This window comes from Leopardus geoffroyi, chromosome B2 (genome assembly GCF_018350155.1).
Source record: "Leopardus geoffroyi isolate Oge1 chromosome B2, O.geoffroyi_Oge1_pat1.0, whole genome shotgun sequence".
Taxonomy (NCBI): Eukaryota; Metazoa; Chordata; class Mammalia; order Carnivora; family Felidae; genus Leopardus; species Leopardus geoffroyi.
The window spans coordinates 105,090,633-105,109,203 of record NC_059332.1 but is presented as its reverse complement, the minus strand read 5'-3'; the positions used below and the strand labels follow the sequence as shown (position 1 = coordinate 105,109,203).

Genomic DNA, 18,571 nt, shown 5'->3' with positions numbered 1-18,571 from the left:
GAAAGAAAGAAAGAGAGAAAGAAAGAAAGAAAGAAAGAAGAAAATGGCACATTAAGCCACAAACTTAAGAAAGAAAGAAAGAAAGGAAGAAAGAAAGAAGAAAGAACGAAAGAACGAAAGAAGAAAGAAAGAAAGAAAGAAAGAAAGAAAGAAAGAAAGAAAGAATCCAGTGCTCCAAAAGTGCCTGTGGCTCACCATAATCAATTTACAATAAAAAGATTAGAAGTGCCATGGGATCCTGGACAGGAAAATATTCTCACTAAATAATAGACAGTGAACTCATTTTGATAATTGTATTGAAAGTTTCATCCCCTCCCCCCACCCTGCTTACTTATATGACTGTAGAAAGTTTCAGGAGAAGGGAGAGATTCAGTCTTGCCCCTTTGAGGTCAATTGTGATTGCAAAATGCAAGCACTAAATAGATAATCAAATCATTAGAGATTACATTTTACATAATTTACTCAACAGGCATATATTACTTCCAGTTTATTATGAGGGCAAATAAAAAGTACAGTTATACCTTTCTTTTTTTTTATTTATTTTTTTTCAACGTTTATTTATTTTTAGGACAGAGAGAGACAGAGCATGAACGGGGAAGGGGCAGAGAGAGAGGGAGACACAGAATCGGAAACAGGCTCCAGGCTCTGAGCCATCAGCCCAGAGCCTGACGCGGGGCTCGAACTCATGGACCGCGAGATCGTGACCTGGCTGAAGTCGGACGCTTAACCGACTGCGCCACCCAGGCGCCCCATTTATACCTTTCTTTAGTATAAAATCTAAAAAAGTCTCCTTAGTTGCACACACAAAAAATATACTTTCTAAACCCATTTATAAGATTTCATTAAGAGAAGTTAAAGATAAAATTGAGCATTTAAGTAAATCATTTCCGTTTATTATCGAAAGTATTTGAAATGTATCCTAAAACTCATCATAAAGCCAAAAATTGTGTTGAATGTTTGGGTTATGTCAGGTCATAGTGGTTGATTGTAATGATATTATGGGACACACCAGCTGGCGCCATGGAAAAGCAGAAATCGGGAAATCCCTCAGTCTACCCTGTCATGTCAGTAGCAGGTATCTGTGGTTCCCTCCTCCGGTCCTCGTCATTTTGGTGACTCAACTATTCTCTGCTGATTTTGCTCTTCAGCTACCTGCTAACATCTCTCTATTCTTTATCTTCTCTCCACCTGAGTGACTCTGCTGCCTCAGGACTTCTCCTTACCCTCTTTTAGTCTCTCCCTTCTGGGTGTGTCTTCTGTGAGTCTCTGTGTCTCATATTCAAAGTCCCAAAAAGAGCCTCTAACTTGTCTTCTGTGAGTACAGACTTCATGGCATGCGTCTTCTGTGGCCAAGCTGTGGACTGAGTGCCCAGGCTCTCAGATGCCCATCCTAGACCATTATCTGTGATCCGAATGGCAGTGTAATGAGACACAGAGTCTGGCCATCATAGAGAGCCCTCCAAGAAGGGGGTTGGGGTACAAAAAACGTTCTGAGATTTCCCCAAATGGGGCAAAGCAATTGGCAAAGACCATATTCTTCCTGTCTAGGAAATTAGCAACATTTATTTATGAGTCTTACTTTACCTATGAACCCTGTGTTGTGTTATTTGTCTTACTGATGCTGGTGTTTGTTTTCCTTTATTCCAGAGGCTAGAATTCCTGTATAGAAGAGTATAGCAGGCTCCATTTAGCATGCTAACTATAAGGTATTGAAATAGAATTGTCTTTGTTATGTATTTTGCAGATAATAAGTAAGCAAACTTTAAAAAAAAATGCATCCTCTGGGAAGCAATCTGAGCCAAAATGCATTATTTGTTGAAAGTAAATATTTTAGGCCATTAGCAAGAATGGGGCAGGGGGTGGGGGGAAGGTACATTTCTCAGAACGGTAAATTCAGAGGGAAGCTTCAGTGGATGGGAGCCAGCCAGATTCTCCTAAGCAAAATGATGTGCTACAACAGACAGTATTAGGTTTCCTTTTGAATTTATTCTGAAGGAACCAATCATAAAAGTTTGTTCTGGTCCTCTAATCCCATGGGGCTTTTGCTTTTGTTTCTTTTTCTAAATCTTTTTCAGTTCCTTCTCTTGGCATTCTCTGTCTTTTCAGAAAATGTTACCAGAGATGACCTGATTTTTTATGTGAATAGGAAAACTGCCCAGGTGAAATTAACTTGAACCAGGCCATGCAAGACAGAGACATCAGCATATCTTAGGGTTTTTCTTTCTCTTAAAAACAAAACAAAACAGGTTTTATTCCTTATGCTTCTGTATTTTACTTTCCCTCCATTCTTTTTCCAGATTGTATTTGGCTTCCTCCATTTTCTAAACAATGTACAGGTTTAAAAGGAATACTTTCCCTAAAAGGCCTATTTCACAGTTCTGGGTGTAAGCCTAAGTGTAATGCACCCAGTACAATGCACAACACTTGAATTGTGTCAACATCCTGATTCTATGCACAAAATCAGGAGACTTTTCTCAGTCCTTTGAATGTTTTGGTTTTTTTTAACCAGGATGAAAATTTAGATCTCAGTTTTAAAGTTGCCTCCATTCCCACCCCCCTGTTTCCCCCTCCCCCACCCGCCAACCCTCCACACCCCCGACACACTCTCCTCCTTCTTACACACAATTTGCTTGAAGGGATAGACTAAAAAATGCAGCCTGAATGGCATAGAACAGAGGGGAAACCTGGAACCTTTTTATTATTAGGCAACCCCGGCCCTTTGTTAAAATCTCTCATCGATGTGGAGGTCAGGATTTTGCTCATGATCCTCTCAAAGGTGACTCATCTCATCAAGGCTGGGAGCACTTCACAGCCCCTGTCTCGCTGTCAGCATCACTCCGTGATATGCCCTGGCTCAGCCTTCTGCCTTCCAGGACACGGAATGGAAGCTTTGTGCTCCCCACACAGATGCTCATGGAGGGGAACTTCCCTTCAGCTCAGATCTGCTCCACCTCAGGCAACTCAACGCTGTGGGCAAGATAATCTCCAGACAACCTGGATAATCTGGGGCAAGAAGAGAGGAGAGGGTGGAGGGAGGATACCACTGGTTTCACCTACCTCAGACACCCTATAGTTGTGACTGTCAGTTCAAAGATATGCCCCCACCATCCTAAAGTATTGAGGTGTCTTGCCACTGTTTTATACTAGAATAATCTGTAAATAGATGTTTGAGAAGGTGGCCATGATTGTATGCGCATCCCACCTCCACCCAGAAAATTGAAGTGGGACACTGAGGTACCGGAATGGCAGAGCCCTCTCAGTCTAGGTTGGATTTGGGACCCAGGCATCCTTCACCATGTGACCTGTATGGGGAGCTGATGGGGTGAGGAGAAAATGAGTGAAGAGCTCAGTAATTAATCCAAAGGGTCTGGACGGAACTGGAGAGTGAGTGTTCACAGGCGACAGGACGCAACTGGAGACCAGGTCAGTAAGAGCACTTCCCAGTGTGGTTCTGGGGGGGCTGGATCCTAAGGGTAAAGCACTGTAGGTGCCTTCGCCCTCAACACCTTCCCAGGATTCCTGTTCCTTTTCATCCTTCAACTGAACAATGGAAGCTAATCAGACTAAGCCTAAATAGAACATCTTTCTTTGCTTTTGTTTTTTTATTTAAATTCAGGTTAGCGAACATATAATGTAATAATAATTTCAGGAATAGAATTTAGTGGTTCATCACATACTTATAACACCCAGTGATCATCACAAGTGCCCTCCTTAATCACCCTCACCCATTTAGCCCAGGCCCCCACCCAACACCCCACCATTTAGCCCAGCCCCTCACCCAACACCCCACCAGCAACCCTCAGTTTGTTCTCTGTATTTAAGAGTCTCTTATGGTTTATCTCCTTCTCTGTTTTTATCTAATTTTTCCTTCCCTTCCCTCATGTTCATCTCTTTTGTTTCTTAAATTCCACATATGAGTGAAATCATATGATATTTATCTTTCTCTGACTGACATATTTCACTTAGCATAATACACTCTAGTTCCATCCACGTTGTTGCAAGATTTCATTCTTTTTCATCACTCAGTAATATTCCATTGTATATATATACTTCTTTATCCATTCATCAGTTGATGGACATTTGGGCTCTTTCCATACTTTGGCTATTGCTAATAGCGCTGCTATAAACATTGGGGTGCATGTGCCCCTTCCAATCAGCACTCCTTTATCCTTTGAACAAATACCTCGTAGTACAATTGCTGGGTCATAGTGTATTTATTTTTAATTTTTTGAGGAACTTCCATACTGTTTTCCAAAGTGGCTGCACCAGTCTGCATTCCCACCAGCAGTGCAAAAGGGTTCCTCTTTCTCTGCATCTTTGCCAACATCAGTCATTGCCTGAGTTGCTAATTTTAGCCATGCTGAGAGGTGTGAGGTGGTATCTCATTGTGGTTTTGATTTGTATTGCCCTGATGAGGAGTGATGTTGAGCATCTTTTCATGTGTCTGTTGGCCATCTGGATGTCTTCTTTGGAAAAGTGTCTATTCATGTCTTCTGCTCATTTCTTCACTGGATTATTTGTTTTTTGGGTGTTGACTTTGATCAGTTCTTTATAGATTTTGGATACTAGCCCTTTATCTGATATTTCATTTGCAAATATCTTCTCCCATTCCATCGCATTCTAGATATAGAATCTGTTAATCTTTGCTATTAATTACTATTTTCAAAGGCTAACTCACAAGTTAGTGTTAGGGGCCTATGGAATTGCTTTACTTTTTCCACTTTTTCCAACATATGATATGAAAATAAGTGGGAGCCCTTGATAAACAGGGATTGAATTCCATGGAAGTCACAGCACAACACCACACAACATTCCAGAGAAGGCTGGCCTCACAGCTAGCTGAATGTCAGGCCGTTTTCCTACTGAGTAACATTTGTGAGCAAAGGAGTAGAAAAAAATTAAATGGAAAGAAAAACTCTTTATAGTCATAAAATTCTCCGTATTTAAAAAGCAGTTAATATTAACAGCAAAAGGAACTCATCAAGTATTTTGAGAAATCTTCCCATTTGGGCCAGAAATATAGCAGATGGATTATTAAAACTAATAAACTTGCTTAAAGAAATATAACCATTTAGGCTTAATTCTCTTCTCTGAGTAGGCAAGAACTGCCTTACATAAACACCCGCACACTCGATCTATTCCCCTTTGTACCCCTGGGAGGGGTGAAAGAAGAAAAGTGTAGGAAGTTTTCTTTTGTGGAAAAGCATGTGTGCATAACCACAAGCTCTGTGGATTCTGCAGACTGATCAGGCCTAACCCAGCAGACCACATACTTGCAGCAGCATTCCAATACGAAAGCAGGGCACCTGCAGGGAAATTACCCATAAGTTTTTATTATGACTACATTTGTGTTGTATTCTTTTTCCTTTAGTCACAGGGAAGTGTCTCTGAAGGCTCAATTGTCAGTAAATTCTGCAAGTTATCCCCCCTTACCTGTGAATGTCCATCGTCCAGTTCTGTTTATGATCAGGTCTTACAGGAAATCTGGCTGTCTCTAGGCGTCTTACCTCCTTGGCACTATTACCAAAGATGTTCCAGGGGAAAGTTATCAATGTTCCAGATATCTCAGCACATGAAAATCTAGGCTGTCTTAACTTTCCATTGGAGAGTCTTTGTTTTCTTTTTCTTAACTCATTTGGATAAGATTCATGAGAGCCTCACTTATGAAACAAACCAAAGCGTGTGCACTGAAAATAGCATTAGTGTCAGGAGCATTTCGTTACTGTAACTATCGACAATGAAATTTCTTGCCAGGAGATGAAAACTGCTGAGGAAATACTCTGAGACCCCAAACCTCAAAGGCTAAAGCAAGGTCCATCTGAGCCTAAGAATTCAGAGACACTAGGGAAGACATTCACACTCTGGGGCCTCCCTGCTTAGTGCATTCTTGTCAGAAGAAAGATTTTGACCAAACTTGCCTGGACCTCTCAGTGATGCTCCAGGGTAATGACTCTCAATCCTTATTGCCCTACAGAATCACCTACAGCTTTTCCAAAACAAAACAAAACAAAACAACAACAAAACAGATGCCCAGGCCCTACTTTTGACCTACTGAGTGGGGTCTCTGGAAATAAGACCCAGGCATCAAAACTTTGAAAATGCTCCCCAAGTGATCTTCATGTGCATCCACTGACTTAAAGCAAGAGTTTGCAAACTGTGCTCCTTGGTTGGTGCTCCAGGGTGATTGCTATAATGGCAGGGAGGCATGTGAGGCCTGCTATTCCTCCAGACCCTCAGTCCAAATTCTTTCAGACTTGCCTCTCATTTTATTTCTTTTACATATTTCAAATAAAAGAAAATGTCATTGGAACAAAAGTAGGTAGTCTTGATTGAAACAAAGCCCACCCAACCAGGGGCTGGGATGACTAACTTATCTCTTGGGAAGGAGGTAGGTAGGGAAGCTGCATCTTCTAGGACATTCACTCCAAAGAAGATGGAAATTTATCAAACACTGGTTTGTGATTCTATATTTTTTTAAACTATTTATTTCCTATACAGGGTCAGTGAGACTCACTCATAGTTAGCCAGGTGTTTAATGAAGCGAGATTTTTAAAAACGCCAGTTTCCACCCTTCATGTTTCCTCCCATGACGCAAATACCAAAAAAAAACTCCAGGGAGAAATAAACTTGTTCTGTTGATAACATCAGCAATCATTATTAATACAGACGCACATCTGTTCATGCTAAAATCTAGGAGCAAAATATTGTTACAATGCAACTAGAAACCGTTTTATGGGTTATGTACTCTGCCCAAAGATGTATATATTTTGAGGTATTATTCTTAAGTGGAATTACTCATATCATCTGAATTCATATGTATCTTACCTTATCCTATTCTTGGAAATGATTTGAAGAATGGGATTAGATGAAATAACTAATTCGTTTTCCCCATTTTCATTTCAGTTTTCATTATAATTTAAAACTTTTAAAGATTTTTCTCCAGCATTAGTGCAGCTATATGGTCAGGAAATCTGTAAAAATATGACTAGTTCATATGGACAGACAGAAAGACGGCTCTAAAGATATAAAAATTAGAGCTTATAGACTATTCTAAATCTTGTATGAACTTTATATTGCTAAAGATTCCTTCTTTATCAATTATCTTTTTAAAAATTTTTTAATGTTTATTTATTTTTGAGAGAACAAGTGGGGGAGGGGCAGAGAGAAAAGGAGACACAGGATCTGAAACGGGCTCCAGGCTCTGAGCTGTCAGCACAGAGCCCAACACAAGGCTCAAACTCATGAACTGTGAGATCATGACCTGAGCCGAGGCCGAATGCTTAAGCGACTGGGCCACCCAGGCGCCCCAATTATCATTTTTATCTAAGGAAATATTAGGAAGGTGACCTTATTTATATAGTGAACCAGAAGTATAGTTTGAGCACAGCTATCCCAAATGATCTGGGAACTCAGAGTAGAAAAGGATGGGAGAGAGGCCGGGAACCTTGGAGTTGGCTATCAATTGCCAGGAGTACAGCAAGAAGTCCATTGATGAAAGTCATGTGCTACTGGCTGTGAGATTTAGGACAGAAGAATTGGAAGAAACTCAGAGATGTACTAATTCAACACTGTAATTACCATGAGGAAACATGCTTTTAAAGATTAAATAAAAACTTGTTATTACACCAACGTGAGACAACACTTATGTGGTAGAAGTTAAGAGCTCAGACAAATCCAGGTCCAAATTTAGGCTCTATTCTCTTACCTGTGGCTTAACCTTGACCTTTTTGAACTTTAGTGTTATTCATAAAAATAGAAACAATAATACCTCCTCCCCAGTATGGTTGGGAAGTTTTCAATTTAGTCATATGTAAAGTATCCAGCACATAATAGGTTGTCAATAAACATTAATTCTGCCTTTCCTCCTTAGCAGAAGTGCAAAATTTAGAATATGATCTCTCTTCCAGGTGCACAAATGTTCTTTCTGCATAATTCAGTTTTAACCAACTGAACACTGAAAATATTTTGTGAAGCTACCTAAAAGCAGATTTCCTTCCAAACTCGAATATGACATTGTGTATTTGCAATAAGTATTTTGCAACCCCAAAAGGGATTTAACTAACTCAATGCCCTTGATCAAAACCCTATTCAAATGGGCATAAGTACACTTGCCCTGCCTGCAACTAATGAAGACTCCTTTCTGGGGCTTCCCTCCATGCTTGGGCTCCAGCCTCAGTAGCTCAGCTTACCCTTTTGTCTCTCTTAAAGTCTCACTATGTCCTGGGACACACCGTGAAGCTGGTGCTATAAACGATGAGAACCGGAGCCCAATCCTTCCTCATGTCAGCTCCTCGGAGCAGTGTAGGCTCCCTTGGGAACTTTGGGAAATGATGGGATTGGGTTGAATATATGATACCAATCGAGACAGCAACCACACAGAGAAATCATCCTTGCAGCCGCCACATAAGAGGTGCGTATACAGATCCACTGCTCCTCTCTCTTCACCTCATAGGTCACAGGCTACGAATGTCAAAATGTCAAGTATAGGCTCTACTCTAGTTGCATGGGCAGACTGAGGGAAAAGAGAAGGTAGAAATAGATGAAACAAGAATCAAAACCACAAGATTAACTTAGGTTTTTAAAATTATTATTAAATAAATGAAAATCCAATAGGAGCATAGCAGTGGCTTCATTCTGAATTCAAAACCACGAGGTTTCTTGAAAATCATATAGTGCAATAAGGAGAATGAAGGGAAATTCACAAACGCCATTTTTTGAAACCGAAGAAAATGTTTCTTCATAATGAAAAGTATACCTTGGAGCAGGGAAAACTGATCCAAAAGACCCATCTGAAGGCAGATTTAGTATCTTTAAAGACTTTAAAGATGCGAAAATATAGGCCAAAGTATCGTGTTAGAGATAAATCGGGATGGCATTGGATTTCTCCTCAGCAACATTCAGTGACAAAAGAAAATGGACTAACATTTAAAATTTACCCAAGTAGAGAAAGTGTGAACCAGCTAAGCTGCTCTTCAAGTAAAGAGCAGGCCGACATTTGAATATGTAAGAATTCAGGGAATAGTATTCCCAAGAACCTTTTCTGAGAATGATACCAGAGGGTAAAATTCAGGCAAGCAGGAGTTGATTGACAACACTTCAGCAGAAGAACTGAGGTGAGCGTATAAATCATTTCATTACATAACTATTATGGAAATTTTCAAGCATACACAAAGGTAAAGAGAATGTACCTGCTGTCCAGCTTCAGTAAGTATCAATATTTTGCCAATCTTGTTTCATCCTTCAGCTACCTCCCCTTTTTGTGACAAAATATTTTAAAGAAAATTCTAAACATTATGCTAATTCATACAGAAACATTTCAATATGAGTCTCTAACTGGTAAGGACTTTTTAAAAAAATATAAAGTACCATGCTATAATTATACATAACAAGGTATATATTTTATATACAGGTCTTTGATTTATAATATTATTATAAATAATTCCCTGAAATCATATAATATCCATTTAATACCATTCATATTTCCCTAAATAGCACAAAGATACCCTGTTATAGTTGGCTGTATGAAGCAGGTTATACACAAGGCCCACGTGTTGCTTCTGGTTGTTATGTCTCTCGTGTCTCATTTTTTCTCCTTTTTTTATGCCATTGGTTTGTGAAAAACTGGGTCATGTGTCAAATAGAATGTCCTATATCATAGATTTACTTGGTCACTTCTTCATGGTGCTAATTAACTTGCAGATTTTTTGCCTGTATTCCCTATAAAGTGACAATTTGGTCTAATACCTGATTAGATTCAGACTTAATTTCCTAGGAAACGATACTTGACAGGTGACGCTGTGTACTTACTCTTGCACTGCACGGCATAAGGGGACACAGAATATCGGACCATCCCATTTTTAGGGATGCTAAGGGAGATAAGTGGCCTCATGTGACACAGTCCCCATCCCACTATGCTTTCACCTAGTACTTTAGAATTCATTATTTATTGTGTAGATCCATTACATCACTAGGGGTTGCAAAATGGTTATTTTCTAATTCTGAAAAGCTCTACAAAGAATAAAATAATAAAAGAAAAGTAGAATGATACAAAATTGATGTGCATAAAGAAATAATTTTTTCATGTACTGGAATAACAATAACTGAGAAGACATCATGGGAAAAAGAAGCCATTAACTATAGCCTACAAATATGGGAAACTTACAAAATGTGTGAGGAAATCTTTAAAATATTTCTAAAGGACAAAAGGTAGCCTTTAATAAATGGAAAATAAATGGAAAGGCACCCCATGTTCCCAGACAGGTTGATAACAACACCACAAAGGTGTCTAATTCACTAGCGTTGGGGTGGAGCCCAAGATTCTCTTTTAGCCTGCTTTCCCCAGTATGGCCTGCTTTGTGCTTTAAAGCAGTTCTCAAGAAATGATCCCTGGACCAACAATATGAACTCGGTTACACATGCAAATTCTCTTGCTTCGCTCCAGACCTACCAAATCAGACACTCTGGTCTCAGCAGTCTCTGTTAACAAGCCCTCTGGATGATTTTTGCGTGAGCTGAAAGTTTGAGGACCACTATCTCTAGTGCTTCTAAAATCTAAGTTGCATAGGAATCACCTAAGGTTCTGTTAAACGGAAGACTGGATTCAGCAGGTCTGGGATGGGGTCTGATTCTGCATTGCTAACAGACTCCCTAGTGATGCTGATGCTGATGGTCTGAAGACAACGGTTTGAGGAGCAAGACTAGAAAAACAATCTGTTTCTAGTTTACTCAAGGCCAACCTACCCTGTGCCCTCTGCTCCCATTTTGTTCTAGGTATTAATGACAAATCATATGTTACTCCTCTCAGTAACATGTTTATTTTAAACAGAATTTAACCCACAGAAGTATGTTCCTCTCGAAACACATTTAACCAGAAATAATTACAAATTAATCTCAGGCTTTAGTGAAGCAATGTTGGAGAGAAAAGTATTCAGCATCTATCAAAGCGTGCTATAGAGGACATACTGCTAAATGGAATCTAGAGGAGAAAACTACTAAGGAAAAGCTTATGTATAAAGAGAATCTTTGTGTAAATCTATGTATAATCCAGTTTGTATAAATCCAGTTTGCCTCTACTTTCTCTCCCTTAATAAATTCTTATTTTCATGTATTAGGTTTGATGTAGGCCCTCATATTGCTTCATAGTGCCCCAAAATTTGGTGGCTGAAAACAACAAACATTTATTTAAGCTCATGATTTTCTGGGTCAGAGATTTAGAGAGTGCCCTACAATGTCTGCAGCCTCAGAAGTGGTGGCTCAAAGTCTGAATGGCTGTAATGGCGTCTCCCTCTCCACTTGGCTGGCTTGGCCAGGCTGAGCATTACCAGAGACAAGGCATAAGAGGCAACATTTCCACAATCTGGCTTCACTTCTGCTATAGTCTATTGGTTCACTAAGGCCAGATTCAAGGGGAGAAGGATAAGATTCCATCTCCCAGGTAGAGCCATTGAGCCACATTTCGTTTACCATGGTTAGTTTTGATTAGAGTGAAACCCAGAAGGACCAAAGATGCAGTGAAGTTGGTTTGGTTAGAATCAACGTAAATGAAAAAAAAAAAAAAAAAAAAATGCTAGCTTTAAGACCTTCTTTGAAAGCTCACAGGTTCAGGAGAGCCTGCGGTTCGCATTTCTTCCCCACTCCGCCTTCAGTGACCTCACCTTGGAAACTTGAATCTGCGTCATAGAAATTGGCAAACATTTCACATCAGGGTGTTTTTTAGGAGCCATTTGTAAAATACTAATCACATACCATGTTTAAAATCCAAGTAATATATCAAATATATTACAAATATATTGCGACGTTACATCCTCCACCTTCCCCTCTCCCATCTAAACACACACACGCCTGACCCTGCTCCTTTAACTTCCCAAGGATATGTTCCAGGTCTTAACATTTATAGGGTCCTGTCTTCAATTTGGGGTAACGTTCCATGGTAATAAAGGGTTCATTCCCAGGATTGTCCAGCTAGGGAGCCAGGATTTTTAGTGATACAGAGTGTGAGCCACAGTGTAAAATGTAGTGCCTCTTTACACATCAATTCCACTAAGAGATTTAGGGAAACTTTAAAAAAAAAAAAATATATATATATATATATATAATATATATGCATGTATATATGTGTGTGTGTGTTATATATATTATATACACACATATATGTGTGTATATATATTTAAACTAATGTGGGTATATAACATAGTAGAATGCAAAATTTGCATTATTTCTAATAAACATAAAACTACAAAACAGTTTTACACCAGCACTGCTTTGACAGTTTCCCCAGACCTCCAGTCAGGGCCGACTTACCCATTCAGCACAGTAGGCACTATGCCTAGAAACCACCATACTTGTAGGGGTTCCAAAAGTGTTTTTAATTTTTTTTTAAATTAGAAGAAAATGAACTTTGGGGTTGAAAAAGTATTTTAGTATATAATATTAATTTATTTGTATTTATATTAATACAGTCATAAATGTGTATGTGCATGCATATGTGTGTGTGTGCGCGCGTGCATTTAAAGTAAAAAGGGGTCTATGGAGGCAGAGTGCCTAGGGCCCCCAAAAGTCATAATACAGCCCTGCCTATAGGGACATGCTTTCAGAGCACAGTGGAAACATGTGAAAAGCTCTAAATTTTAAGCACCATATCCTTTCAATGTGTTATTCTTGAAAACTGCTGTCTTCAGATTCCAAGGAAATGAATTCCAAATGGTAGATTTTCATACGTCCCTGAAAGGCAGTCGAATAGATTTGCAGGACGAGGATTTCCGCTGACTGCACCACTGACCCCACTGTCTATAGCAGTCAGTTAAGAGGATCTTGGTTACTCACAAGTCAACACTTCTGCTCCCAGATGCCATGACCAATATTTATATAGAGCAGCAGACCTTCTTGCATGAGTCTCGTCAAGCCATAAAATCATAGAACTTGAAGCCACTGAGCCCCAACCCCCAACCAATGGAAGAGCACCTTTCTCACCATCCTTGACCGTCACTCGGCATCAGTTTGAGCACATCCTGACACAGCCCTGACACATCCCGACACAGCCTTCCCTCAGGAGCTGCAACGCTGCTTCTCTTTGGGTTGTTGTCTTCAAGGAAACACTAATGGCGAGAAAACACAGAGATACACAGGTTGCTGTCGATGCAGCCGAAGATGTCAGAATGAGCCCTGAACACCATGAGTCCGTGTGGTAGATGAACTACACGCTGTGCGCAGTACCCACAAGTACCAGTGTGGTCTCATCGTCCTCAGGGCTATGTTCCAGACCATCCTCCACCACCTTATGCAGAGTGCTGTAGTGTTGCCGACTTTGGTGGAAAGAATGCAGCTCTGAGGCAGCCTCCCAGGCTGCAAAGGTGGGCATGGGGAAAGCATCCGGCCTCTTGTTTTCAAAAAAGCACTTCAGGTTTCGCTCACTCAGCTTGTTGGCATACTCCAGGAATGTATTCTCCAACTGCTCCTTCTCCTTTTGTGCATACATCTTCCAAAAACTCAGCTGCAGGTGGCTGACTTTAGATCGGCAGCGAGCATAGCAAGTGGTGAGCAGAGAGAAGAAAGACGCTGAACAAATCAGGCACCATCCTAGAATCTTAGAAAGAAAGAAACAGTGAGGACATGTAGAGGCAAAGCCACTTCCCAGGGAGCCGGGATGGTGTTACTGGTAAGTGTTTGCTGCGTTAACACCACAGGCATTGCTATACCTCAGTTGAAATACTTCATGTTAATTTTGTAACAGTCAAAATAAAGTTCGAGTTTACCTAATCTCTATCATCCATCCTACCCAACGTTGCCCGTATACAAAGAAATAGCCAGGGGCGCCTGGGTGGCACAGTCGGTTAAGCGTCCGACTTCAGCCAGGTCACGATCTCGTGGTCCATGAGTTCGAGCCCCGCGTCAGGCTCTGGGCTGATGGCTCAGAGCCTGGAGCCTGTTTCCGATTCTGTGTCTCCCTCTCTCTCTGCCCCTCCCCCGTTCATGCTCTGTCTCTTTCTGTCCCAAAAAAAATAAATAAACGTTGAAAAAAAAATTAAAAAATAAAAAATAAAAAAAAAGAAATAGCCAGAAGACAAGCAAATGGAAAATTGCAAAAATGTAAATTATCCAAGAATCAGTTAAACCAACCCCTCAAATAGCTATTAAAGGAAGGAATTCTGTGCATGTGGAAGTGTGGTCATTTGCACAAATGAACAATTCCTCAGCCAGGAGTTTTCAGGCATTGATAAATACACATTCATGGCTAGTGACTGATTTTTCCATGTTACGTTGTTTGCAGAGAACAACAGACCCTCTCTCAGAGAAGTAGCATTACTCATTACCCATGATCAAGTGAGACAGGCATAATACAATAAGGAAACTGAAGCCAGAAGAATTGAAAAGCTGCATTAAAAAAAAAAAAAAGAAAAGAAAAAAGAACCTCAGCGTCATTCTAAACCTTCAGGATTACTGGTTCAGAATTTTGGTAATTAGAAAAAAAAAAAATTCCTAAGTAAAAACTGGTTCAGGTGGCATTTTTTTCCCTGAATTTTAAAAGCAGAACTCTAAATAGCTCGACGTACCTTCTAAACTTTTTTGTTGCTCTAATTGCATTGGTCACAATTGGAATTAATCTCATATTTGGACAACTAACAGAGCCCTTTCACAGTTTCTCTTGACGTTTTCAATGACCCTTAGTATTTCTCAGCAAATGGGCCTGTTTGAAAATAGAAGCCATAATCTGCAAATGAACCCATTCAGACCGTAACAGAACTACAAATAAGTTGCAATGCTTTAAACCAGTGGTTCCCACACTCTGGCTCAGATTGTGGAGGCATTGTGAGGGTCTCAGACTCCACGTGAATGCCAACTCTGGAGTGGAACTAACTGGATTTAAATCTCAACCTTCCCTTTCCTACAGGTGTTCTCATTTCCTATGGGTGCCTCATTTCCTCAGTTGTAAAATGGGGGTTACCCACCTCAGAGGGGAATTTGGGGAATTGAAATGAGACAGTGTAGACATACATACGCATTCAGTATGTGTTAGCTATTGTCACATGCTGCAATTTTTCGGATGTTATATATTCACGTAAAAGCATTACTGAACTCGTGGTATCTTTCTTTCGTGATTTATGAATGAGACACAGCTTCCACCACGTGAAAGTCTTCATATTTACCTTGAATCACTTGTGGTTGGCTACCTCTTCTCTTCCTCTTCTACCTTCTTCTTTCCACGCAGCCGGACATCCTGCAGGCCAGCAGACCATCTCACCTCAGCATCTGAGCCAGCTCTGCCTGAGCTATACTATTCAATCAACTACAGACTCCTCCTTCCACATTGCATGATTTTGGTGTTACCTTGCTCCGAGTACTGAGCACTGAGCCCTCTTGTTCTTCCCCAATTCATAGTATCCAGAATCTAAATAGACATGGCGAATGCTCTCACACCAGCCCTCAATATGTTCCATTCTTCATGAGTCTCCTCTCTCAAACCCTGGCAGTGTTCTCATTAATTTAGAACCCTTACTGTGAGTCAACAGCTTTATGCCCATTTGTGTCCTTCATCTCTACACCTTTCAGCAGCCCTCCAAGGTAGGTGTTATTACTCCCAACTATGAGCAAACTGGGGCTCAGAGGGGTAAAACCATTAGTTCTGGGTCACAGAGCTGGTAAGTGGTAGAGTCAGGATTCAAACCCAAGGCTAGCCAACTCTAAGACCAAGCTCTTGCCACTTGTCCACTCTAACTGCCTTAAGAATAGAAGTTAGAGGGGCGCCTGGGTGGCACAGTCGGTTAAGCGTCCGACTTCAGCCAGGTCACGATCTCGCGGTCCGTGAGTTCGAGCCCCGCGTCAGGCTCTGGGCTGATGGTTCAGAGCCTGGAGCCTGTTTCCGATTCTGTGTCTCCCTCTCTCTCTGCCCCTCCCCCGTTCATGCTCTGTCTCTCTCTGTCCCAAAAAAATAAATAAATGTTGAAAAAAAAAATTAAAAAAAAAAAGAATAGAAGTTAGAAATCCAGCTGGATCTCTTCTTTCTTTGCACCCCCCCCCCCCATTGGATAGGGAACTTTTTCCACCCCCACCCACATATCCAACTATTGGTCTGGATTCCCTGTTGCTCCTGCCTGGCTGAACCACTGTGGTCAGCAGCTGTCATTGATATAGCTCCCCTTGTCTATATCCCGTGTGCATCCTCCCCTAGAAATCAGCCCTGGGTCTTTCTCATTCTGCTGAAAAGTAAACAGGTAGTGTGCCCAGGATAAGCTATGACAGGATATTCATAATTCCTTATGCCTGTGTTTAGAGAAGAAAAGCTCACACAGTGATGAGTGTTTGGATCTGGCATGAACTGAATAGAGCCTGGTGCCTGAGGACATAAATCATAAATCTCTCATTGTATCATAACATTTGTAATTAGTACCCTCCTTCAACAAAAGAAGGAAGACATTTGGGATCCTGGAATGTTTTTATCTAAGATGAGCTTTATGCATTAAACAAAAGATTTTGTTGTGGGGCATTTTGAAGCTTATCAGCTTATGAAAAAAGTACCATGTGACTATACAGCCAACCAGCTTTGGAAAGTATGATTTTAAAACCAGACTGCCTTGACGTGTTGTTGAAAAGGCACGTCCTTGTTCAAAAAGTAAGAATATACCATTTTGAGCGCCTTTATTCTGAAACAAATAGCATTCCTGAGAAATTGTGGATCTGTTTATGTACTCTTATTGGTTGTTTTGGTTTGGGGAACATAATCCTACTACTCCCAAGTAGGAATTCAGTCTTTTCCTGAGGCCAGGGCAAGGCTCCACATCTGGATTTGTGCTCATGTACCTGGACGGATGACAAGCTACTTCCCTGTGTCAATTAGGTAAAGCTACAATTTCCTTCTATTAAATAAAACCTGTAGAGCGCAAAGAGCAGAAGACCTAACCTCCCTAGAGAATACCGTCACTTTTCACTGAAGGCTATTTAAAGACTGCCGCCTCCCATTTTGGACAGGAAATCTTTCTCAATCTTGACAATATTTATACACAGAGATAACAGTTGCCAGAAATCACTTGAGGGAATCTCTAAACTAATTATATTACGTGCAGCTTTGAAAAATAAGAGTTCATTTGGTTCAGCTATATTTTAATAGATGAATGCTATGTGTGTTTTTCTGAGAAACCAGTTTGAAAATAATTGATAGAAGGCAGTAATTTCTAATTACAGCTCTGTCATTAACGCTCAATTATGAGTTAGCGTCATGCATTATTTACAAAGTCAACCCGGAGAGATTGTTTTAAAGCACTTAAGTATTTACATACGCATAACCCAGAGGATATTTTCTTTTTGGAAGTGGAAAAGACAATGCAATCAGCAATTTTACGGAGCCACCAACCTCTAAAAAGCTTTCCCTGAGATTGTCTTAATGCTGCATGATGTTCCAATTTCCATTTGGTTTCAAAATGTTCTAACAAGATTCAGACTCAGCTCTGCCGGAAGTGAGTACAGACAGAATACTTTGCGAGAAAAAGGCAAGTTTGTCCTTTCTTACCTGAGACTGGGCTTGCAGGGACAGTTTCAGTTCTTCGTTGTCCGTGGGGGCCATGCTGGTTTTGCCACAAGACACTTTGTAAAGTTCATCCCAGCATTCCTGGGGCTTGCCCTTGCAAATCAGTCCCAGGAGTCTTGAACTTTTGGTCCCGCTCATGGCACATTCATAAAAAGTCCCATTGAGCAGAGCCACAGAAAGCCACATCATTGGAGCCACCAATGAACTCAGAGTGATCTGGCCGAGGACATAGAAAAAGTGGCAGCTGTGACCTTTGGGGAAGATTTTCCTGGGATTCACACAGCAGCCGGTGAAGAGCCTCATCGCCTTGCTGTTCAGAAAGAATCCCAGGATCAGTAACACCCAAGCAGGAGCAAACAGGAAAACCAGCCCATAGACCACATTCTCAGTGCTGCAGGGACACTTAAAAGCCACCAGTGAAAAGAGACGCTCGCTCCCCACGGTCAGCAGAGCCATGAAGCTGTAGCCAATAACAGTTTTCTGGTTGAGGAAGAATTTTAAAATCCCCTGAAAAGCATCCATGTTGAAAATACACAAAGGGAAAATGCTTTGCCCTTATTTATTGGCAGAGCAGCTGCGGCAGTGGCCGAGGGTGGAGCTCCTTCTTCATTAGAAACAACAGTCCTCCTTCTCAGACTGAATTCAGCCAGATAAGGAAACAATGTCATTGCCTAGGAATGAGTATTTCCCAACCATGCTCAGATAACGCCTCCTACTGGTGAATTTTGTGCCACGGAACCGGGGCCCAAACACTGAGAATCTGAGTACATTCAGAGTGCACAGCTTCCATTTTATGTTATTTTCATATGGCTTGGATTGGGAATCAGAATTTTTTTCGGATTCTCAATCCTATAAATAATAGTCTAGGAATTTTCCAGCCAGAGGAATCAACATTAGCAGAAATGGGTCTCAGCCAATTCACTGAGAGCCAAATCTAGTCTCCAGGCCAGGAGTCTCATGATGATTTTTCCCTTGTTGCTTAAGACTGCTACTTTTGCTACTTTGCCTTAAGATCTGAAAGATTCATTTTTTTGTGTCCTCTTAAACTGACTA

The 18,571-nt window shown here is 40.7% G+C and overlaps 2 protein-coding genes across 2 annotated transcripts in view; one reads left to right on the top strand and one right to left on the bottom strand.

Moving 5' to 3' along the window:
• TRAPPC3L (trafficking protein particle complex subunit 3L) overlaps nt 1–18,571 on the top strand; it is a 40,968-nt gene that overhangs the window by 15,260 nt on the left and 7,137 nt on the right. The gene's annotated exons all lie outside the window — the stretch shown is intronic.
• Nucleotides 9,115–18,157, bottom strand: CALHM5 (calcium homeostasis modulator family member 5). Its single transcript, XM_045499348.1, has 2 exons — nt 17,501–18,157; nt 9,115–13,582 (listed from the first exon to the last, which is right to left on the bottom strand). The coding sequence occupies exons 1-2, from the start codon at nt 18,038–18,040 to the stop codon at nt 13,193–13,195; spliced, it is 930 nt and encodes a 309-aa protein (XP_045355304.1). The 5' UTR covers nt 18,041–18,157; the 3' UTR covers nt 9,115–13,192.

What these genes read in the sequence shown, in the direction of transcription:
- CALHM5 (XM_045499348.1), bottom strand. Translation starts at nt 18,040, where the DNA reads ATGGATGCTTTTCAGGGGATTTTAAAATTCTTCCTCAACCAGAAAACT. An exon ending in CCCTGCAAGCCCAGTCTCAG is followed by an intron (nt 13,583 to 17,500) that starts GTAAGAAAGGAC and finishes TTTCTTTCTAAG; the next exon opens with ATTCTAGGATGGTGCCTGAT.